This window comes from Rhipicephalus microplus, chromosome 2 (genome assembly GCF_043290135.1).
Source record: "Rhipicephalus microplus isolate Deutch F79 chromosome 2, USDA_Rmic, whole genome shotgun sequence".
Taxonomy (NCBI): domain Eukaryota; kingdom Metazoa; phylum Arthropoda; class Arachnida; order Ixodida; family Ixodidae; genus Rhipicephalus; species Rhipicephalus microplus.
Genome location: NC_134701.1, coordinates 213,538,946 through 213,563,560, shown reverse-complemented (window position 1 = coordinate 213,563,560; position 24,615 = coordinate 213,538,946). Strand labels below are relative to the sequence as shown.

Sequence of the window (24,615 nt, the reverse complement as noted above, 5' to 3'; positions counted from 1 at the left end):
ATAAATTGAATATAACATGTTTAAACAAATACTCCTTGCGGCGTACACTGGGTAGAAGTTTACGGGAAGATGAAAGCTAGAAGTGATGAAATAATCTTGAACATGGGGTATTGCTGAAGCCAACGTTTCGAGAAGCGGCCTTGTCTTTTATCCTTAAAGAAGACGAGATAATGTTAAAATACTGCCTCTAGCAATACACCATGTTAGAGAATTTTTCAGTTATCCATCGCACAAAGCACATGAAATTGCCGAATAATGATGGCGTTATAGGCAACACCCAAACCGCATTCTTGTAAACATTTGCAGGTTCCCTTTATTGCAACTAGTACTCATAAAATCACTGCATTTGCACTCTACGCCTTCTGAATAGTTCCTACCTGATGAACAACATCCAGAAACTGGAGGAACACTGGTGCAAAGCCACTGGCAGCTGCAGCAGCAGTCTGGTTGCCTCGATAGGAGAATCTGTGGCCAAATGCAAGCCATTCTTTTTCGATCAGCACCCGGAAACCCTCATAAGTTCGATAGTATGGGTCCAAGCAAAGCTGAGCAATAGACACCACCTGCAATGATTGAGGCAGAAACCAAGGAAAAATGGTTAGTTGTACCATAGAGGGACTGAACAAGACAAAAAGCCTGTGCAAGAGGACTGCAGTAAGCTTATTTATGCTTATCACTCCAGTTCTACCACAAAGATGAAAACATTATACAGTCGAACCTTGCTACAATAAACGCCGCTTCAACGAAATTTCCGCTACAACGAAAAATTCATGGTTCCCTGTCAGTAGTCCATAGGAGTCAATGCATAAATATTGTCACCACAACGATCAAATTTTCTTCTGCCTTTCCGCTTCAACGAAATTTCCCAATGCAATTTCGGGCTGAGATATATATTGCTATACAGTAAACCTAATCTTTAAAATTTTGATGCATTTTGAAAACCTGAAAATATGTCGACGAAGTCTACAACATGCATTGGCACCATCAGAAACCAACGCTGTTCAGCAAGCATGGGCGCCACCATTGCTCGATAGCGATAGCAATGAGACTGCCCTGCTTTTGCCATTGGCTTGCTTTTGAGCCGCAGACGATATGAAGCTGAAGCTCAGTCACTCAGTTCATGGTTTCCTTCATGCAGCTGCTGAATGCAACTGCGGAATGATGTCTTTTCTGATTACAATGCACATCATTTTATTCGCGCTTGGCCACAGTGGTACATAATCAGAGCGGTTGTTCGTCCGCATTATCAATAAAATCAGCTAGCCGCAAGTGATGGATGATAAGAATGGCATAGAATAAGGCAAGTCAACGCTCCACAATACCCAGCCTCCATCTCGGCCTTGTCAGATACACTTTGATGGCGCACAGCTGCTGGTGTTAACGTGTCAATGCAACTATTTGGTACATTCACGAAAGCGGTTGTAGGCATTGTTTCAGCGTGCTCTTCAACATGACTTCGCTATGTATGACTGAAAATCACATCGTGACACTGCTGGAAAAGGATTGAAAGCAGCGGACACTTTAATATTTAGAATAAACATTCCTTTGTTTTGCTAGCTCAGATGAGCTATACTTTTTCGATTTCACTACAACGAAATTTTCACTTCTACGAAACATTTCCCGCGCCCCGTGAGTTTCGTTGTAGCGGGCTTCGACTGTACCTGAAAGTTTACTAGTTCTACATAGCATGAAATAAAGCTATGTATTACAGTTGAACCCCTTTATGAGAGGCATGCTCCGGGCAGCAATTCTTGTCTCTTATATGAGATGTCTCTTATAAGCAGGGTAGCACATATGCATTTTCCTATCAACTTGTATTTTACTGTAGGCACACTGGTGTTGCTGATAACCATTTCTTTCTTATATCAGTGTCTCTAACAAAGGGGTTTTAACTATATATGCTTAATTGGTGAATGTTTACAAAATACGTAAGAGCTTGTATACAGTCAACTGCCAATTTTTCGTACCCTCTAGGGAGCGAAAAACCATCCGAAAATTTGGGCAGTCCGAAAAAATGAATGCAAGAAAAAAAAACGCATTATTTTACTGATAATTTTCAATACAAGCAAAAAAAAACGCACCATTTTGCTAATATTTCTCAATGCAAGCAAAAAACGCACCATTTCATTGATATTTCTCGGATCAAGAGTGTCCATCGTTAACCGACGGTACCGCTTTCTGCGCTTCGATGCCATCGGCGAGGACGACGAAGGCGGAGTGGGGGCCATTGCAGGCAAGCGAAATCCTCACGATGTGAACAAAGGAGTTTGCTGACGAGCGTCGAAGCACGTAGGCTTAGCGTTGCAGAGCACACTTCACACGATCGCACAACCACGCACTACGCTAGCCAAACACCATGTGGGCTGCTTAAACAAAACGGCGCGATGGCAGGCAACGGTGCCTCAGGTACTCTGGAGGTGGCGGTGGTAAACATTCAAGATAGCCAGCATGGTCAGACCAAATCGGTGTGTGACGGTTAGTTCTAGTTCGAAGTGGTGAAACACTTCGCGAAAGCGCTGCGCGGGAAGCCAGAGTGACACGCACGAGCACGAGCGCTAAAGCGAAAGGAACTTTATTGGCGCCAAAAAATTTCCGGGTGGATAGTTTCAATTGTCAGCGAAGCACCCTTGCACGATAAACACGGCCAGTGTTGGGAATCTCGGAGGTCGTGTGTGTTTCTCCGTTAACGATCAACGAGTCCAAGCAACAGACGCCGCCACAGTAGACCAGCGTGCTCATTTATGCGATCGTAATCGCGTGTGACGCAGTTGTGGTGGTTTCCACTGGAGGTCAGTGGTGGTTTCAGACTTTCCGTCGCGTCAAAAAGTCCGGAAAATTGGACTCCGGGGTGTTCGAGCGTCCGAAATTTCAGACTTTCTTATAAATTGATTCTATGGGGCTCGTGGCGGTGCTGCGAAGATGTCCGAATTATCGGGCATGTCCGAAAATTCGGGTGTCCGAAAATCGGCAATTGACTGTATATTAAATCTTTTGGAATGAAGGTTGCTACTTTTTTGTATTATTATTTGAAAGTCTTGAGCCCACATAACTTCAATGGAAAGGTTTGGTTCTAACAATGTAAACTATAAAAAGGCTGGTTGTACAAGGTAAGAAACCATTTCAGTGACATCAGAATACAAAAAGTGTGGAAATGCTTCAAACAGCAGTGGTCGTACAGGTTAAGTGCATGAGGATACAAATATTCGAAACATTCCTCAGAAAAGGACTTCCAACTCATTATGTCAGCTCCGTGTAGCCAGGTAATGAACTTAAGATGAGAAGGGACAAAATTAATATTTCAAAGAACCTGAACGTGCAGAGTCTTGAACAAGCAACATGAAAGTGAGGGTGTTGCATTGTGATCAGGAGGGATATTCCAGTGACAGAGAAGCCAGGAATGTCTACGAAGATTATGAGTAAACATTTGAACATGCTGCGCTACGCTCACCAGAGAAACAATCATTCAGACTAAAGACATATCGTTCCAAAAAGCGGCGACTCCATCTAACCTGGCAGGTGAAGTCCCAGCCATCCTCGAGGCACAACATCACTGAAGAGCCCTGGACATCGATCAAGTCCACGGCTGCGCCCGACAGCTGCAAGATGCACTGCAACTGGTGGGGGTAAAAACAGATGGTGGCAATCTTTCAGCAAAGCTTTTAGGCACAAGTCTGACTCAACTAACACTAATGCGTCTGCAACTCCACTATACTCAGTGTAAGCACTGCACTTTGACAAGTACACCACATGGTAACATTGAAAAGAGAAAAATAACGCAAGGTGACAGGTGTTCAATTTGTGAATTCTGCATCCAGTTCAACAGATTAGATATACTAAGTAGTCTTGGGTGAATATTCAAGCACTTTGAATATTCGGATTAATAATACAGTATTCGAATTCAAACTATGGAAAATTTTGAAGTACACTACAACCTCATTATAACGAATATTCATCTTACACCAAAAAAGTTCGTGATATCAAAAAATTCGTTATAAAAGTATATTCTTAACACTATGTCTGTTGCAAAAATATTTTTATTTACTTCATTATGGCGAATGTTTCGTTATATTTGGGTTCCTTACATCGAGGTTTGAGTGTATTATAAATGACTGAATAGGCATAGATGAGTCCTCATGTTACACCTTGCAAAGGTGGTTTCGCTGCAGTGAGGGGTGCTATGCCACCAATACATACATCCAAAAAAAAAATCTGCACTGCCGTGAAGCCCAACTTCAAGATTAAAAGAACATTACCCTTACATTAATTCATCATATTTTAGTTTTTTTACGCCTGTCTAACAAGCTTCTATACTCAACGTATAGTAAGTTTCAAAAAGTAACATATTTTACTGGTTACCACTATAATTATACCTAAAGTCAAATCCTGCTACTGCCCCGCCGCGGTGGTCTAGTGGCTAAGGTACTCGGCTGCCGACCCGCAGGTCGCGGGATCAAATCGCGGCTGTAACGGCTACATTTCCGATGGAGGTGGAAATGCTGTAGGCCTGTGTGCTCAGATTTGGGTGCACGTCAAAGAACCCCAGGTGATCGAAATCTCCGGAGCCCTCCACTACGAGGTCTCTCATAATCATATGGTGGTTTTGGGACGTTAAACTCCACATATCAAATCCTGCTACTATTCAAAGCTGCCTCCACTTCCCGTTGAACCAAAAAAAAAAAAAAATCACATCAGCACATCTCTTATGTCAACTTTAAAAACAATATAGAGCAGGTTAGTTAGGTTTTGACCAATATTCTAGTTTTTCTTTATATGTGATAATTCGATCCAACTTTGTTCAACAAAATCACTACTTCTTTCATATTTGCTTCAGACCTGAAGTTTACTATTCGCACAAGCCCAATACTATGAGCTGCAGAGACCAACTTTACCACATGCTTCCAGGGATTTCCAACAGCTTCAAACAGCCTGAGAACCTATATTTTTGACAGACCACAAATCTTACTGGAGCTGCATCGTATGTACCTCCTGAAAGCAATTTTCACCTTTTTTTTTCCTTAGTGTGGCTTCACAAGTTAACTGGTTTCTATGAAGCAAAACCTGGAGGCAAGTTTTGCATATGAAAAGCAACCGTTTTACGAAAGCTGTTCCTCTAACTCTTCATTTTCGGGGGATTGTGCTTGAGTTTCCAAAATACACATATGCACAAGAACTACCACTTCACGGTGCATATACGCAAAGAGACTCTGCAACGCTTTTCAACGTAATCATCGAACGACTTCACAGTCGGAGCTTATTGCCTGATGAATTGACTGCCCCAGAAATTTTTATAACCCCTAAAGCATAAGCAAAGTCACAGAGACTTGGCGCATGCTCTAAATGCATTCCCTCTCTATCCTTCCATTTCAGCAAGCCTGCACACCTCATGGCCTTGAACACTTTTTTTTATTTGTTACTTTAAGTGTCCTGCTCTCTTTCAGCAAGCCGACGAGTGTAAACTGTAAAGCTCGATGGTTGTGGTCACTATGCAGCTCACGTCTAAAATCAGCTAATGCCCAATGGTGGCATGCTCAAGTGCCTTTGGGTATAATGCAGTTCATTTTAGGTATATGGCAAGTTTAGTCATGTATTCATAGCAAATATAGCTCAATTGTAAGTGATATTAACTTGTCAACTCTATGCTGTTTGCGGTGCCATAATGTTTGGCTCGCATGTTCACAGGCGCCTCGACTACTGATCGAGAGCATTTTCTGGCCATGTTCAAAAAGTGTTTCGGAGACCCTTCCGACTTTCTGCGTCACGAGAATGGCCAACATGTCAGACTAGCTGCAAGAGAAGGAAACGCGGCTCAACCAGTCCACCGACCTGGTTTAGCCACTCTGAGCCCTCCACCATCTTGTAGAAACTCAGTTCAGGACTGGCTGGAGGAGCGCTGGGGCAGCAGGCACGTAGTAGCTTCTTGAAGCTGGCCTTGACCTGCCGCACTTCAGGATACTCCACGGGAATGAGGTCACAGTTGGCATAAGTCTCCGGCTTGATGCCCTGCCATCAGATCGTGGACACATTTATAGGTAAAATAAATATAAAGAGCACAGATTTAACGAGTCATCTCCTTACTGAATCTAACAAAACTTTTACGTATATTTGATATTGCTGGTGACCCGGTTAGACTTTAGAACTAAAGATAACAAAAATTTCATGACGGAGACGCAGTTGATCACCCCCTAGGTAAAAATTCATTGCATCGTGACCATACATGCTGAGCAATGTTATTTGAGCACATGCTTCCAGGCATGAGAAGTGGAAAAGTTCTAAGAAAGTGCAGTTCCTAGGTGAACGTGCATCTCACGGTAACTGAGATATCACATTCAATTAACAAGCTTTCTTATGCAAGTAACATGACAGACACGATGCATTAGGAACATGCTTTGATAGTGACTCAACACTACTAACACACCTTTATCTGCGATTTCTCGCCAAAAATGTAGAGTGCCACCTTGTGGAGGGTGTGCACGCCTTCCTGGGAGCCACCTTCAGCCATTCGCGAGGCTCGCAGGGCAAACTCCGGTGTCAGGCTGCCTGTAGAGCCATGTCGGCGATCTTTCAGGCTGCCCCAACGAGACTCTGCAAGGCCAGCAGGGCCAGGCTTAGTCAAAGTGCCCAGCAACACAGGCCTCTTCAAACAACCAAACTCGTCCAAATTTATCTCCAAATATGACTGAAGAAGTGGCAATCTTAATAGTAAGCTGACAAGAGACCAGACTTTCACATTAGCACTCTGTTCAAGGAATGAAACCACGAAACGCTGGCCGAGAGCTTTCCCATTCAAACTTTCTTCGTAGAGTGTTCCAGACTTCTGGCATATACCGTATTTACTCGCGTAATCCTTGCACTCGAGTAATTATCGCACCCCCAAAATTTGCAGCACTAATGTCATCTGCTCGTTCCAGCCACTGATGACGATAGCGTGTGCCATCTGGTGCCATCTACTAAGCATAGAGCATGCTATTATTGCACCATAATTCAATCCAATCCAATCCAAGCCAAAGTGGCAAGTGCGCATTGCGACGTGATTTGTATGTTGTGTCTGTAATCTTGTTACGTTATGGGGCGATACGGAAGCTACCGGGCTGCTTTCAAGTTGAAAGTAACTGATCATGCACTAAACAACAGCAACAGGGCCGCCGGTAGGCCCTTCAGAGTAGACGAGTTTTGTGTTTGCTACTGGTGACGGCAGCTGAAAGCCACCAAGACGTGTTGGGCCTTTCGTGTGCCTAAGACTGGGATTGATGGTAAACTTTATTTCTTCAGAAGGTAACTGCGGACGATTCTGTTAAATGGCCATCAGCCCAATACTGACGTCCTTCGCTTACCTTTTGCAGACTCCTGTTGAGCGACGAACGCTACTGCTACGCCCGCAACGCCCACAAGCTTTGTGTATGGTATTCTAATTCTCGACTATTTGATTGCGCTTTTTGTGTCTCAAATAAATGTTGCCTTGTGTTGAACCTGTGCTTTTATTGTTCTGGCGTGAGGATCCCGACTTGCGGCCACTTCATTTTCTTTTTTGCTGAGTACGTTTTCGTGGAATGTTTTCCTCGCGTAATTCTCGCAACCCCCAACTGTGCATCGGTTTTTCACCCAAAAAAGTGCGAGGATTATGGGAGTACATATGATAATTGCAGTCTTTTCAAAGATTCTATATATATATATATATATACATAGTGGAAATGACCACAACGAATAGTGTCTCTGAGGGCAATTTTAAAATAGAGTGTCAAACCAAAGGCAACTCACTCTGAGATGGTAACAGGCCTAGATTTAGGTTCATGAACCTTTGATTTCATTGCATTCCACTACATTATTTTTATCAGCTAGGGATGCAGCGTTCTTCGTTCTTACAGTGTAGTAATTTCTCCGGGTGCCTAATAGGTTGTGAGATTTCTTTTACAAAACATTTGAGGCGCAACTGGTACTAAATGGTGTGCTGCAAATCTTTCAAACGAAATGTAGGTGACCTCAAACAAATTCTGTCGTTAGCAATCGTATTATACCATTGCTACATTCGTTTTACATTCCATTAGTTCTCCTCCATTGAAACAGCGTTCAAAATGACTGTGCCACCATGCACAATCATGATTTGTGATTTATTGCCCAGTACTTTTGAGGGTGTGTGACCTCAATATCTGCGGCCCTTGGTTTCATTGTCCAATCTCAGAGGTCACAGTACTGGCACAGCGGTACCATCCTCCACCACCAAATGGCCGGATTGCCCCCTCAGAGATGAAGTCGTTGACTTTTGAATTTCCACCTTCTTGTATTATCACAATAATCCTATCAAATAGTTATCGTGGTTACTCCCATAAAAGCAAAAATGTACTAGGACTATTGAAAATATAGAAAAAACTGAGTAGCCTTTCGAGCATAAACGGCCATGTGTAATGTTTGTATTCATCCTTTCATTGTGCATATATTCATTATGACTTCACCCGAGAAACAATAGTCAGTTTGCTCTTGTCCTGTTTTTTTGTGCTTCTCGCGTCCTTTTCCTTTTTGTTTGAGCAGGTCGCTGCGAAGTTCAACTTTCAAGCAATGTTGTCGAATTAACATTTCGTTTGGGTGTTCACAAAAGTCCCTAACAATTACGCAAGTTCATTTAACATCCGTTAAGTGTGTGGGGATTCTTACTAGATTCCACTGACCAGTTCATGTACGGTACTTCCCTTTTAAACATGTCCACTTGAGTTCCAACTGGACACAAGCAAAGGCAATCTAGTCCACGAGACACGATATTTGTCAAATCTGCTAAGAAGTCCCAATATCATGAGCAGGAAGTGCACCATATCTATTTCCTGGAACTAAAGCACACTACACGTGCCATTTTTGCGGAAAACAAATTATGTGCGGACGACCTAGAAGGCTTGACGTAACGCTTCGTCATTACTTGGAACCATCATGAATTGATTGTTTCCGATCACGTGCACGGCCCTTAGCAGGTAACAAATGTACTCTAGAAAACTACATAACTAGGCAAAATAAAGAGGAAGATGTAATTAAATTTCAGTGCAAGTCCACCATGCTGTGGCAAAGTCAAAATATAAAAAACACAGATCAGAAGAAAAAAAAGCAAAGCTCCATGCAGTCTACAATTTTGCAATATACAAATGCAGTTATGAGTGCATTCAGAAAGACTACAGGCACCTCTTCAAGCACTTTTTTGTAGTATCTCATCAAATGGCATCACATAACCCTCTGAGCACTATACAATGCTTGTTCTGTGACTAACTTGGCATTCAGATACACTGACACTGAAAAAAAGTCCTATATCAAAACCTACACCACATGCAAATAGGAAAAAAATTGAGGCCTTACAAAGAGCATCCACGCAATACCGAGTCAGCATTTTAAAATAGAGTATCAAACCAAGGACAACTCACTCTGAGATGGTAACAGGCCTCGATTTAGGTTCATGAACATTTGGAAGGAATCGGTAATCTCTAGAAAACAAAACAAAACGGAAATGTGTGGGAATGGGAAAGGCACACAGAGCAGGAAACAAACAAAAAAAGGCATTGGGGCAAGAGAATAAGAGTGAAGTGTGCAGCAGAGATGACAGGAGGTGAGAGAGACAAGAAAAGGAATGTTTCGGTGTAATTCACAATTGAACGCAAGTAGACTGAAGCACATACCACCAACACAAGCAGAAAAATGCAACGTCAGAATACTATAATCGGATACAACTTCAGAAGTCCACTGCACTTCCTCCTTAAAGGTGAGTGCACAAAAGCCTACACTAACGAGCATGCACTCGAGAATGATGTCACAAGCAGGACCGCAGTGCACCCTGGCTTTGGAGAACATAGCCAAGTGCATAAGCGAGACCATTTCTTTAGTCACGACGCAATCAGCTGCCACACTTCATTCATCAGGGCAGGGTCTCTACCAACTTCTTGTTATGTTTAAGTTGTATCCGACTATAGCTACTTCTACTGCTCTGGAAAAGAACTGGCTGGCCACCTGGCGACTATTAATTGGCAATTCCATAAACAGTGCCGATTGTCTGACTAATACATCAGTATATTGCGAGGCCCTTTCAAACAGCCTATTGAGACTAGATTTTTCCATTAGTAGTGGTTTCCTTCCACAGCTTGTGTAAATCATTCAAGTATGCTTGAGAAGTCTTATTAAATTCGGACTCGATTGACTTGAAAGAGCCATGTGACACTGTACCATAAGTAACTGAGGCTGCCGCAATGGGGCACTTCATATTATATAACACAAATTCTGAGACTCAGAAACATTACAGTTCAAGATGCATCAAGCAGACTTACTACACTCAAACCTTATTATAACAAATGTGCACCTTACACGAAATGAAGTTCGTTATATACGAAAATTCACTATAAAGGCATATTCCTAACAATATATATTGCAAGACTATGTTTCATTCACTTTGTTAGGCACAATATTTCGCTGCATCCGGGTTCGTTATATCAAAGTTTGAGTGTTTGAGTGTACAGTCGAATCCCTTTATAAGAGGCACAGATATAAGAGAGCAATGGGTATAAGAAACACCAGTGTGCCTGCAGTAAAATACAAGTTGATAGGAAAATGCATACGTAGCACTCTGCTTATAAGTAACATCTCATATAAAAGACAAGAATTGCTGTCTGAAGCATGCCTCTTATAAGGGGGTTTAACTGTATATGGAGATTAGACATTGTGCCAAGAGGTGCAATAGCAACACACTAAATTAGCAAAAGCAACAGGAAACACATAGACAAGGTTCTACTGCAACAGTACAGGCGATCTTCCAAGCCAGATATACTGCACAACCACCGAGTGTTTACAATGTTCACTAATTCAACTGCAACTCAGGAGACGATTGCCAAACATGTTGTTGTGCAATGTTCTACAAGATCTTTCACTTAATCGCCAAGAAGACTTGAAGGGGAACATCTTAGTAGCACCAATGCATTCAAGCCACTAGGCCTGCCCACAGCATCTAACGTACATCCACTTTCCCTTAATCCCGTCAGCACATCATGTTCCTGCAACAACTGCCCGAGTATGCGTAACCACTTTTTTTCGTTTTTAAGCACAACGTGGCATTGACACCTTTGTGAAAATTTTCCAGTACACAATATCACGCTGCTGCCATGCGAGTAAACGTGCTGCTTGCACTACTGACACTATGACATGGTTGAGTGCCATGATTGACAAAGAACACCAAAATTTGAGCTTTTTGCCTTACGAGCCGCATAAAGCTTTCACCTCAACAGCATTGAGCCGAGAGAGCACGCTGTCTATTCTCCTATACTAGTGAGAATGTCAAAAGACAGTGTAAGGAGGCCCACTCACGTTTTCCGCTCTTGCCACCCGACGATCGTAGGCTGTTGACAGCCTTCTGGAAGGGGTTGTGTGAGCGGCGCGCAGTCTCGGGCGTCAGCGTGGGAAAATTATCGTGGGCCCCGTCAAGCACCAGGGAGCTGATGCTCAGAGAGGAGTCGTGCACACCGGGCGAGGCACGCGATGGCTGAGACAGGGGGCTGGCTCGTACCAGCGCCGCCACCAGCTTCTCTTGCTCGATGGAGGATGACGTCTCGCTCACGGTGCCTGGAACAGCAACAGGCAAGCATTAAGAACAATAAAATATTTGTTCTGTGCAACAGTGCATATTCGTTTTTGAAGGTACCATGTGGTGGTACCAGAGGCATATTTAGGCTTTGAAGTATGAACAAGCCAATCACCGAGCTTTCAAATATTTTCCGAAATGGTATGCTATTCAATATAATTCGCACTGATATTTCACTATTCGAACTTCTGGAAAGTAAATATAATCAAATCCTACTGCTTCTAATGCTGTGCATAAACCCAATTAACATCCTGAACCTTGGCCTATCCAAGGGTTAACAGCCATCCCCACAACCAGAAACTATTATAAACAAGGTAGCTATATCACTAATCGCAGACTAGAAAGTGTGCAGTGTGTACGTGCAAAGCACAGCATCTGCTTATGCCATACTTTATTGTATAAACTCATGCCCAGCTTTCCAGAGTTCTGAATAAAAAAACCTTTGCTTGTATAGTTACAAGACCTTTTAAAACCATGACCCCCCTCTATGTAGATAATCCCTTCCTTTAGTGAACCACTTTTACGAACTTCAGCCATGCTACAGTGTCCCTAATGGTTCTTTTGTCCTACCAAAACTGGCCCGACTAGATTCCATTTCGACCATAAGTCAACACCTCAACTTCGGATTTCAAATTTACACAAAATGGATCAGCCTAAAATCACGCAAATATGGTAACATGAAGTCACTTCTCGTCCAGAGAAGATCTTGTTTCAATTATCTGCTCCGTTCAGCTCAACGTTGTGGTGATTAGAGCTGCAGCATTGTGCACTGACCGACAAGTCGCCTGACAATGCGGAAGGGAGAGAGAAGGAGAGGAGAGGAGGGAGACCCACTGGAGGTGGTCGGGTGACCCTTGAGCATGCCCATCACGCCCTTGCCGTGAAAGCCACTGGCCCGAATCAGTAGTGCCTTGGTGCCCGGGTGACGCCAGCAAACCGATGGAAACCTGCATTGCAGACAGGAATGACGGCAAGTCCAAGAATTCAACTGCATGCTGAAGAAAACACAGCAAGTCATCTAGCCTTCATATGCATTCATAAACCAATCACCCGTCTTGTCAACAGCCCTGCAGGGCCAGCTGCTCAAACATGTGATCACTTCCCCAACACTATGGCCACATTTCAAACGCCTGTATATACTTATCTACAAGAACATGAGACCACCAAGTGATAAAATTATTATCATGTGTTCCACTACTGCTTGCCTCATAGCCATATATGAAACCTCAGAATTTTTCAGTTTCCTTTACAAATGCATCCCCATCCTCAATGTCATATTAAGCAGAAAGTTTTGTACATAAACCAGCCGCTTGATCAAACATTCATTTCGTCTATTCACTAATCTGGTTTAATATAACCTCGTTGATATGTTCGTGCTCAACACGATTTCCCGCCTCCTACGCTCGAAGTCGTGAAAGCTAACAATAACCCAACTCAGATCGTTTGATTCAGAAAATATATTTTCCTGGATCGTCCATTCATTTTTCACACTTTATTTTTTAACAAATCAAGGAAGTTCTACTGTATACTGTAATTAATCTAACCCGCACCTTTTTTCCTGTTAAGCGAGTTCATAAATCGCATGCGCGTTAAAATCGAGTACGAAAAAAAAAAAAACGAATACGGTCAATCTATTGCCATCGACATTTCTAAAATGGCCGCCCCTACGCGCGTCGGTATGGCGCCTCGGCCCATAGCCTATGGTTGGCCATTTCTGCCTATGTGTTTCCCATGTGCGGCACTTCGTACGTGCGCTGAGGAGTTCGTCATCTTGTTGTGCATTAGCATCGACGGCATGGAAGGGCATCGGGCCGCATCGCGGTCGTTCGGAGTTTCCGAAACGTGCGTGCAGAACCGGCGGAAACAAAAGGAGAAGATTGTCGACAGCAAAGCTTCACGCAAAGGCTTCAGTGGACCACAGCAGGGTCGGTTTCCGCAAATTGAAGAGCTGCTCGGCGAGTATGTGCTTGAGCAGCGAGCGGCACAGCGGCCCGTGAAGACAGAACTGCTCCAAGTGCGGGCTATGCAATCAGCCTTAGAAAAAGGTCTAATGCGGAGCCAGTTTAAAGCGAGCAGGTGCTGGCTAACTAACTTTATGAAGATGAAAGGCTTTTCCCTCCGAAGGGGAACGGGCATATGCGAAAAGTTTTGCGGAGGAGTACGATGAAAAGCGTCACAGTTTTCAGAGGTTCGTCTTAAACTTGCGGCACAACAACGGCTACTTGCTTGGGCAAATTTGGAATGCCGATCAGACGCCTCTTTACTTCGACATGCCTGGCACCACAACCGTCGAGAAGAAGGGGGCGAAGCAAGTTCGCGTGCTGACATCGGTCCACGGTAACACTACAGTGACTGCAATGCTCTGTTACACGTCAGATGGGCACAAGCTTCACCCGTACCCCATATTTAAATGAAAGACGCTCCCAAAAGGAGTCGTTTTTTCGAGTGGTGTGATCGTGCGGGCCAGCGAGAAAAATGGGTGCGCGTTGCAATCGATGTCTTACGTTTTTTTTTTTTTTTTTTGTCGTGGAAATTGGGTGCGCGTTACAATCGAGGGCGCGGTAGAATAGAGTAAATACGGTATTAAAGCTAGAGTGGGGCTATGAGAGGTGCCACAATGAAGGGCTCCAGGTTAACATATCGAGGTTTCTAAACGTTAACCTTCATTGCACTTTTCTGCCTTCACAGCCATGTTGCTGCAATTTGGAGTCAAGCTGTGACATTGTGTTCAGCACAATGCCAGGGTGACTGAGACACTGACTGCAGTGAGTTGGCTGCAGTAGTCAGTTTACAAACACGTCCTTTGTATAAGCAATCTTCGCACAATTTCAACACATTGAACTGGGCCTGATGATTTCCATGGGATGTAAAAGCAAACGTCATCAAGAATCAGATAATTTGAAAAAGCTCTGTGTGCATAACCTCTCCTCTACCTGACTACCAGGCGAGTTGAGTGGCTTCGAAGATGCATTGCAGTAAAACAACCAATTTAAAGGACACCTGGAAGCATTGGACACAATAGTACAGTGGAGCTGATAATCCAACAGCTGCTACTTGCAGAGTGTCAGAGCATAAGCCAATGCAACAGGTGAAAGAAATCCTAACCTTGCATGCCTGTAGCAGCGTGACAGCTTGCGGATGCTGTCATCAGGAACGCTTTGGGGAACCACCACAAGAGCCGGATAGCTGCACGGGAAAGATTCTTTTGTATTAGCACTGTGCAATGTTGCTTCAAGTTAACCTCATTAAATTTATCGAACAAAATTTCATGCAAAACCAAAAGTTGAAGATAACACTGAAATGTCGCTAAAACATTAGTGCACTTGGCACAAGCTCTTGCTTCAAAATCCCATTTGTATTAATTGAACTAGTATTCATGACTTAAATGAACACAAACATAAAATGTTACGTTAAACTGAATTGATAGCTGAAGCTGGTATAGTAACCAATTCACTTTACCATTGCTGGCATGAACAGAGCAGTTGTAGGTGAGAAACAACAAAATTCACAAAGAGGAGGAGTGCCCTCTGTCGTGTTTTGTTGGTACCTTAATAAATGACATCAGACCATCTAATTTGATTACCGAGCGGCTTTTACATGAAAAGTGAATTAAATAAATTTTGATAATAAGTTATGAAGTTGCAGTAAGCCACAGTCGTTCCTACATGTTACAGCCATGGAGCTCTCAGATGCCAGATGATTCACAAAAATCGGCAGCCAAGGTGGTGATGTCCAGTCTTCTACTCAGTGTGGGCAATTCATTTGGTATAACAGCATCAGCGATTTTCAGTGGTTGTTATTGCCAATAAAGAAAAAGAAAAAAATGTTTATTGGACCACAGAGCGCAGTGACATATGCTCCACCACAGGTAAAGAACCACCCTAACAAAACTTAAATATTTTCCTTCAGTGTCGGGTCCAGATACAGTCGAAACCCGCAATAACGAAACCCCGCGAGTACGAAATCCCCGCGGCGACGAAATATTTCCGGATCCCCGACGAACGTTCATAGAAGCCCATGTATTACGTATCTCGTGGCAACGAAATGTTTTTCGACAGCGATCCCGCATTAATGAATTTTCTACCATGGTGCTTCTCGATGGCAGGGTCGAGAGCCCGCTTCTTGGGCTCATCGGAAAGAGGATTTCTCCGTGTTTAACTTTCCCGCCTTAACTGGCTCCTCCCTTTAAAAACAAGCGCATAAAAAGCAAATGTTTGAAAGTCGTTTTGAGGTCCTTGATTGGCTGTGGCCACCATGTTGCCTCAGCTCGCCTCGCCATTGGCCCGATGCTCGCTCTGGGAGTCGTCGTCTACTGCTTGTGCGTCTCGAAAACACGGCTGCTCGAAAATTGCTACTTCGTGACGTGTTCACGGCTCGATGTTCAGTTAAGATATAATTACGCTTTAGTTAGGAGCAGGAGGAGGATGCGCGATCAGGTTACTACGAGCGCGGCGCGTCATCGGAGTCGTCTTTAGCCCTCACTTTGCCGACAGCGAGACTGAGGGCAGGAATAGCGCGCTAGTACGCTCATGGCGACGTGCTTCGTCGCAAGCAACGAAGTTGTAAGCCGCGGCACGGTCAGATTACTACGAGTGGCCACACCGGATGCACGATCAGATTACTACGAGCGGGCGCGCGGTCTACGAGCGCGGTGCGTCATCGAAGTCGGCCTTAGCCCTAATTTCGCTGACAGTGAGACTGCGGGCAGGAACGACGCGCTAGCGCATCCGAAACAACCCGTGGGTTGTTTTGGATATGCAGGACACCCTTCGCTCCTTCGGCGCACATGACGACGACGTAGCAATGGACAACTTTTTCCAGTGCGAAGGCAGAGCTTTGAAGTTGTTGCATAGCAAGGGTCGGCAAAGTAAGTTGACCGACTTCTGGCAATAAGTTTTCGTTTTGCTGGCCGTATCACTGTTTTTATGTCTCATACTCGCGGCAACGAAATTCTCGCGAAAACGAAATTTTTCGGTTTCCCCGGCGATTTCGTTATTGCGGGTTTTGACTGTAATTACAAACAGTCTGTGCAACACAACACGCAACAGACAGCGAGGATGCCTTAACCGTAAAATTTTTTCCTTGACGTCATCTCATAGCTACTTGCCTACGGCAGACGGTGTATCCCATGTTGACAGAACTGATTCGAAAGCCCTCAGGGCGACCTCGAGACATGGTCGAGTTGGCACCCAGTGCACCCAGGTGCAGCCTCTGCCAGTCGCGGCTGTACACAGTGTCACCCATTTTCTCCAGCGATCGATGGGGAAGATGTGGAACAGCCGGTAGTGGTGGAGGTGGCATGGATTCGGCATCATCTGCAAAGAAAACGTAGAAAGAAAGAAGATATGGAAGCTTTCGCAAGCCTCAACACATCCTAGCTAGCGTAGCTTTTTGTCAAATGCAGTAGACTCAATAATTTAAACTCAGGGAAGACTTCAAGATTTTATATGAATTATCAGAAGTTTGAATTATTGGAAGTTTTCACGAATACGACTCAGGGCAACATACCAACTGGTGTTGTGAAGTTTGCCGCTTCCCAGTTCCACAGCAACATCACAGACCACTCTGCATGACTGCCAGTAAAGTTTTTAGACATGAACAATCGCAACGCACGCACGTGAGGGTAAATAAGGGACGAAACTGTTGTGCCTGCGCCAGCTTGCAGCCCCTTTTCTTTCTTACGACGCCTTTTCGCATGACAAATGTACTGCAGCGAAAGTGACTTTGGGAAGCGATCGGCACACAATAGACCAAGGCCAGGCCAACCTTAGCCCCCTATTCTCTTCTTTTTTTCAGTGAAGTGATTGTTGGTGCGCGTGATTAGGCTACTTCAGTCATTTTGTAGGCAAGTAATCGGCTTTATTTGCGACTGTTAGAGAAATAAAAATGTGAATTTTCAGCTCGAAGCAACGAAGTCAGCAGACTTTTCCAGGCGTGAACAAGCAAGAATCTGAAATTAACCGAATTTCCGCAATGTGCTACCTTGAATTAAGTGGCTTTTAAGATACATCGCAAACAAAGCAGGCCAATTGAAAATTTAAAACTTCTTTCATTTCACCGAAAGTTTGAGTTATCACTGTTTGAATCCTGTAAAGAGGTGACTCAGTAGGATCTGTCGGCTTACACTGTGCGGCATTTTTCTAAGCCGAAGATTCTCATCTAAGGGCCTGTCTCCACATCCCACTACTGCCAAAGCTGAAGATGGCAAACGGAAGTGGAGAGTGTGCTTTCAAAGGCTACCGAAGATCTGCAATGGGGAGGGGGGGGGGGGGGGGTCAACATGATAGTGCTTCGTCGTAGAACACCCAATTTCAGGGCTAGGACTAAGAAAAAAGTTTATGCGAAAGAAACGTGAATTTTCGTACTCAACGCTCACTTGTCCACCTCTACGTTTGTTATGCTAACCATCCGCGATATGTAGTTATGAAAAATACTTGCCCTTCAAAAGAAGCTCTGCATTTCTTAAATAGAAAATTGATGACCACCTGCATGTGGTAGAAAGCTACAAAGAAATCCACAAGGATTTACCAGAAAAAGAAGCTTCTTAGTTGAAGAAAAATTAATCTCTTTCAGACATCAAACCTAGAACTGATGCCTTTCTAGTGCAGTCGCTCTACCAACTGAGCTAACCAGAATTACAGCAGTTGTGAGAGCGAGGGCGAATCAGTCAACTCTAAGCACGTGGATACCGAATATTGCAGATCAGTTCAGTGAGATCTCGCAAGGGGGCAGCAAGTTACAAAAAAAAAGAACAGAGTATCTGCTGTTCACAGCGAAAAGCCACAAGAAAATCTACACCGATTTCTCAGAAACAAAATTTTCTTAGCTGACCAAGGAGTTCAATTGGTTAAGCGATCAATTGCTCGATCCTTTAGAGAATCGTATTGGCTTGCCAAGTTTGTCTGACACAAGTTTTGTCAGCTCACCTGAGCCGTCGTCATCCTGAAGGAAGGTGAGGGGCCGGTCGGGAGCCTCGTGGTCGTAGGGCGGTCTTGCCCCCGCTGGGAGGGTCCTGGCAGCCATGGGCCCCTGCACCACATACTTCTGCTTGCGTGATGAAGGGCGCGGCTTGAATCCTGCCCGCATGGCCGTCTTCAGCAACTGCCGCTTCGCCTTGCCACTGTTCAACGACAGGAAGTGCTGTTCTGTTAATACGTCCATTAATCGTGCCACCAAGTCTCACGTTCGTGGCACCATACCTTGAAGTTAAACCAAAAAGCAATACTAAATCGGTCGAGACTGCCGGCAAAGCATTCTGCATGGTTTCGTTGACATACTTTTCTCCCAGGAGAGATTAACCTGGTGTAGCTAATGTGTGGATATACGAGAATTGTGTTTTACACAAAGTTGCACTTTATTTGCCTGTTGCGTCTAGTAGACAGACATCTTCCCATACCAAAAGTAGTTCACATTTACATTGACTATGTAAAGCTCACAAATAATGTCTCGCTCGTACTCTAGCAAAACACACATTTATGAGTGGAGCATAGACCTATATTAATCCAGCCTTTACAATGCTACAGCTGTGAACATTACAATAATGCTCCTTCACACTCTTACAAATACATTCAGTACATATTGCATAAGATAAACAATTCCTTACACAAGTGATAAATATTAAACTGAACATTAAACTGCGAACGGTTACAACTGATAAGGCAACGCAACAGATAAGGACTTGCTTGTCTTACCTGCCTTTCACACATGCGGCCTGCTGCCTACAGTGGAACTTCGATTATACGTCCCCCGGTCCTGCGACGACCCGCGTTTTACGACGAATTGGCTTGGTCCCGGCAAAAACACCATGGAACAAATGTATTGAAAACCTCAATTCTACGATGCAATCTTACGCCAGCCCCGCCCTTAGCTGGACTGTCTGAGAAAAAAAAAACCTATGATGACGTACGCAGGCTGCCACGCAAGCACACTGCGGCCGGATGAAAAAAAAAAGTCTGGAAACCGACGAACCGAGTTCATTCCTCCGCACGTTCTAGCACACTATCCGCGCTGCCACAACAGGGCCTCTTCGATTTTTCGACATGCTGTCGGCCATAGCTAGCCAAAGCCAACGTTGTCCAGAGCCAGCCCGAGCGCATTCGTTTTGCTTAGTCGCATTGCACTGCACACTTCCGTTGGGGCCTTTTTTTTTTGTTTTGTTTTCTGCCTTCTTTGGGGTGGCTTTGTAGTGACAGCTATGAGCAGGTAACATGGCAGATAATTTCGAGCTCGCTTTCTAGTATGTGATAACTTAAACTAGATTTGGCGTCGTTGTACCGGACGTGTTGAATGGCGATTGTTGAACCTGTCTACGTTTGGGACAGCCGCGGGAACCGGAACGAACCAGAGTTCGGCAACCTGGAGCTGCCTGGATCCTTCGGGGACTATGTTGGTGCCGACGATGACGTTGCAGTGTGCAGTGCAGTGTCACTGGATGACATTATCAAAACTGTGCGTCCTGACACTGCGGGAACTTCCAACGAGGAAGAGATGGATGAAACTGCAGAGGCTAGTGCGTCCGTTCCGACGTACGCGGACGTGTTGTGCTATGCCGACAACATTCGGCGGTTTGCTTGTGCACGCGACGAGATCGTCGACTTCCTGCCGGATGTCGCAGCTCTCGAAAGAAAGCTGATGCATCGTGGCTGGGCAAACTCACAGAAAAAAATCACAGATTTTTTTAAAAGGTGAGAATAAAGATTTGTTCACACCTCCGATAAAATGCGTGAATGTCATTTTTTCAAGTAATTTAATCTATCTTCATCGAAGCAGCGTAGATTTGTAATTGATTTGTGGGGTTTAACGTCCCAAAACCAGCATATGATTATGAGAGACGCCGTAGTGGAGGTCTCCGGAAATTTCGACCACCTGGGGTTCTTTAACGTGCACCCAAATCAGCGTAGATTTGTGCCGCGGACTTTCTTACTCATTATGTGACAACTGTTGTGGAGCAACAATGGCCATCAGTGCCTATACCATCAGTGCCTATATTCTTGGTTTTTCGATTATACGACGCCCGGATTATACGACGATTTTGCGTGGTCCCCTGAAAGTCGTATAATCGAAGTTCCACTGTATTTAGTTCAAGATGCAAAGTACTCATACACAACAGCAAACATTTTAAAAAGCTATGCAAGGAATTTGCTGGCAGAACAGACTGTCGGGCTAGCTGGCTATTCATGAACGCTGAAATAAGAACTAAAACTGACAACTACAAAAAGAACAGCCTACTTTTTTTCTTTTTTGTGCTCATCAGTTTTAGTACTTAATCTTTCAGTGTTCAGGCATATTTTTTTTAAGTGTCGAAAGGAGAAATACGGTACCAGTCTCAAAGGGTACAAAGCACTTTTTGCATGGAAGTTAGGATTGCGAATCTGCACTTGCACCACAGCAAAAGGGTGCGATGAACGTACGGACAAGTCAGCAAAAGCGTGCAGTTAAAGCTGGAAAACAAAAAGAGAGAAAGGGCTGTTGTAGTGCAACGCGCCTACAACTGCACGTCATGCGTAAAACATGTCTTTCACAACTATCCTCTACAGCTGTTCATGCTGCAGCACTGCAGTGTGTGAAACGGGCTCGAGAAAGATGGCCCACTCACGTAAGTGTGGCATGCTTTTCCTTCTTGTGCAGCGGTGTTGGAGGAGTGGCCATGTGACCACTGAAGGCGAACAGCAGGAACAACTGGGGTGGGCAGTGGGCACGGCCCAGGAGCTTGCGGAAGGCCTCGATACTCTCAGACGTCACTTCGTCTTCAAAAGCCACCTTCATCAGCTGCAGAAGGAGGCACGTGCCCAATCACGACTACGCACCACCACACCACAGATTATGCCAAAACACACTTTATTGGTTTGACTGTGACGCGTGGCACACACAAGGGACAGAATTGGAGGACACCAGCACCCACTCAACAAATTATGTTAGTGAAGCAACTCACTAAACTTGCAGTGTTTAATCCACTATATATTATTTATTATTTATTTCATTTCCAGCGTGGCCAGAAAGGCAATGTAGGTGAACTCAACATCGATAAAGCTCCCTAAGGTTGACCTTTGGGCTAGTTGGTGCAGTGTAATTCAAAGTTTTCACAATGCACAAAACATAGTAAGTTCATCGTGTTGCACATGTACGTTGTCAAGTTCAGTGCTGTGTGAGTTCTTGTTTGTTGTCCTTATTCCGTGCGCTGAGAAAACTTCAAAAACTTATAAAGCTACACTAATAAAGTGTCATCAATTACCTGGAAGGTGTTTGAGCGCAGTTGGAGACCCTCAGGCAGCACCTGCTCCAGATGTTGCAGATACTGGACTGCTATCTTCTTCTCCTTGGTCAGCGTCGATACCGGGAAGCTCCGCACCACAGTCTGTTCGCACGCTGTATCAAACACACAATGCATAACTCGGGACACGAGTCACACAACAAAAGGCAAAAAAACATACAAAAAGTGCACTAAACGGGTCATCACAAAATAATACTCATTAGCTCTATGTGGTATGTTTAACGTGAACCGCAGAGACTGTGCAAACAGAGAAATAAGTTATTGTAATCCTCTAGTCAGCAACATAAGGAAGGTGCTATAGTTAGCACGGTATTTTTCCATGCAGTCAATAGCAGCAGATATATTTTTCTTCCCTCATTTCCCTCTAGATAGATTGATCAAAACAAAGAGCGTGCAGATTTTGAAAGTAAACACAATTTCCCAAAGGTGCTCACTGCTACTTGCACTTCTGTCATCCAATCAGCCAAGTATTCAATATCGGATATGAAATATATCAAATATGAATGTGATATGAAATAAGAGGTACTACTGTGGCAAAAAGAAATGCAAACAGCACAGCCTCTATGCACACTGCAGTTTCACATTCCTTTTCAGACAGGTGTAGTATCAATGGTTATAAAAAGCCAGTAGAGTCTTCCACAGTACAATGAAGGACCACTCTAGCATCATTTTACTGCCGTCAACGTCAGAGCACGAAGGAAACAGTGCCCCGCTGTTCCCAAGTCTTTCCTCCCAACTCTGTACATTGTTCAATCCTGTCCTGCAAGCTCCCATAATATGTAGTTTTCGAGAGAAGCGCTGCCAAGATGAACAGCTCACCGTATGGGTCGAGAGGACTGCCCTTGAAAATGACACGGTAGTTTGTGAGAAATATGGCACCCTCCGCAGGTAACAGCGTAGGCCCACCCAGGGTTGGCGCTCCTGTGCCCTCTTCACGCCCATCCGGGATGAGGTAGCACCGCAGCCCCTCCATGGCCAACTCTTCGCCTTGCAGCAGGCACGGCACGAGCATTTTGGGCTAGTGAAAAGCAATAGCGGAACAACAGGTTGAAATAAAGGCTCTGCTACTGGCAAGAAACGTGAATTGCTTCATCTTGCACATGATATGTTATGTAGTATCGTAGTATGCTAGTACAGTAGACTCTCTACAGTAGTAGAGAGTCTCTACAGTAGACTCTACAGTAGTACAGTAAACCGAAATCTCTTAAACAGAACTACTGCTTAAACGGAACTATTGCCTCTGCAAAACTTGGTTTCGAGCTTGTATTTTGCACCCATGTTCACCTCTCAGTAAACAGAACTCCTGTTAAATGGAACATATTTTCTCGGTCCCTTCAGGTTCTGTTTACTGAAAGTCTATTGTATAAGCCTTGTGTGCAAACATGTCCTATATACCCATGCTGCCGTCTTTAATTGATCTCCTTTTTATAACCTGCTCGTAACAACCATGACAACGAGAAATGAATTGAAAAATCAACCTTCGCTTCGTCTAATGCTGAGCACTGTCCAAAATTTTCTTAATGATGCCATTAATAATGGTTACGCACAGGCAACAAATGTTCAGTACTATCTTCTACAGTTATCAGCAAAAATGTACAAATAGAGTTTGAACATGGAGAAACATGCTTGCTAGAACACGCTGGTCTGCTTTGCAAAATCTAGGCCCCTCGTGCTTTTATGGCTTCTACAATTTAAAAAATGGAAATATATATGGCTGCCCATAGCAATGGACTGATATTGGAGGCATCTGACTTACGGTGGAGATTCGTGCTCAAGTATTTCTTAATGAGCTAAATAAGCCTCAGGCCAAAATTTTGCGTACACCTTCTATATCAGATACAATTACTGTGCCAAGTGAGAAGATAAACATCTTGAACTTAGTCTATGCTCTTATGGCCAGAAACAGAGAAGAAGCCACACCACAGTCAAGGCCATGGGCTCACTTTGGGAATGGGTGGCAGGCGCTTGCTCTCCCGATGGACAGCCTCGAGCATTTCCTGCTGAATGGCCACTACACCAGGCACCATCTGGTGCAGGGCACGCACGTGCTCTTCCGTGACACCGCTCTCGTGGCACACCTTGTCGACGAAGCGGCCCACAAGCTTGGTTACCCCTGCACCAACTGCTTCCCATGCTTCCTCCTCTCCAAAGCCGCTCTCACCATCACAGGCGCTGTCCGTCTCTGCAACGCTGGAAGAGCAAAGATTGGCAGCAGGGAAATGAGTGCCCGAACAAAATGCACAGTGACAACAGTGTGATCGTACCTCTTCACACTTATCAGCGTGTGTGATATCGGCTCAATCAATTCAAAGACATCAATTTTAAAACTATGTCACATTTAGCAGCTAATTGTGCACAGATATCTGTGGGAATTGAGGCTAGCTCGCCCCCTTCGCGCGGACTTTGCCGCCTATTTACTCCCCTCCTGCGTGGTCTGTCGCGCTGGCGGAGCGAGGAGTGACGTTAAACCCCTCTCACCCGGTAGCAGATGTCGACTGTGGTGCCGCACACAATGTCTCTCGGGACGTTTTGCACGTGCACGTCGAGGAGCGAGAGAAATCTCCGGGACGACATGGGGTAAGACAAATTTCTTTTCCGTCCGTTGGCTCCCTTTGTTTGGGATTCGTTCAGACTTCGCCAATTCGTTCAGACTTACCTTTTGTCGCCCCCTTTTTCGAATGCTAGGCTGAAAGGTGGTGCGGTGACCTAGTGCGTGGTCAAACTACGCCGACCTGTACCTCTCAGAAGCCAA

At 44.5% G+C, this 24,615-nt stretch overlaps 1 protein-coding gene across 2 annotated transcripts in view; it reads right to left on the bottom strand.

The window, feature by feature from the left end:
• The window catches only part of Sbf (SET domain binding factor), a 145,780-nt gene that overhangs the window by 22,521 nt on the left and 98,644 nt on the right, over nt 1-24,615 (bottom strand). Inside the window, exons 18-31 of one of the 2 annotated variants that reach the window (XM_037421552.2) lie at nt 23,807-24,053; nt 22,683-22,881; nt 21,825-21,958; nt 21,189-21,361; nt 18,520-18,713; nt 16,701-16,908; nt 14,699-14,779; nt 12,428-12,540; nt 11,320-11,574; nt 9,396-9,455; nt 6,416-6,582; nt 5,824-6,000; nt 3,510-3,614; nt 378-563 (exon numbers count right to left, since the gene is read on the bottom strand). In XM_037421552.2, the coding sequence (XP_037277449.2) occupies nt 378-563; nt 3,510-3,614; nt 5,824-6,000; nt 6,416-6,582; nt 9,396-9,455; nt 11,320-11,574; nt 12,428-12,540; nt 14,699-14,779; nt 16,701-16,908; nt 18,520-18,713; nt 21,189-21,361; nt 21,825-21,958; nt 22,683-22,881; nt 23,807-24,053 (2,299 nt within the window). The remainder of the gene's footprint in view (nt 1-377; nt 564-3,509; nt 3,615-5,823; nt 6,001-6,415; nt 6,583-9,395; nt 9,456-11,319; nt 11,575-12,427; nt 12,541-14,698; nt 14,780-16,700; nt 16,909-18,519; nt 18,714-21,188; nt 21,362-21,824; nt 21,959-22,682; nt 22,882-23,806; nt 24,054-24,615) is intronic. The other variant, XM_075875915.1, reaches the window with a different exon arrangement.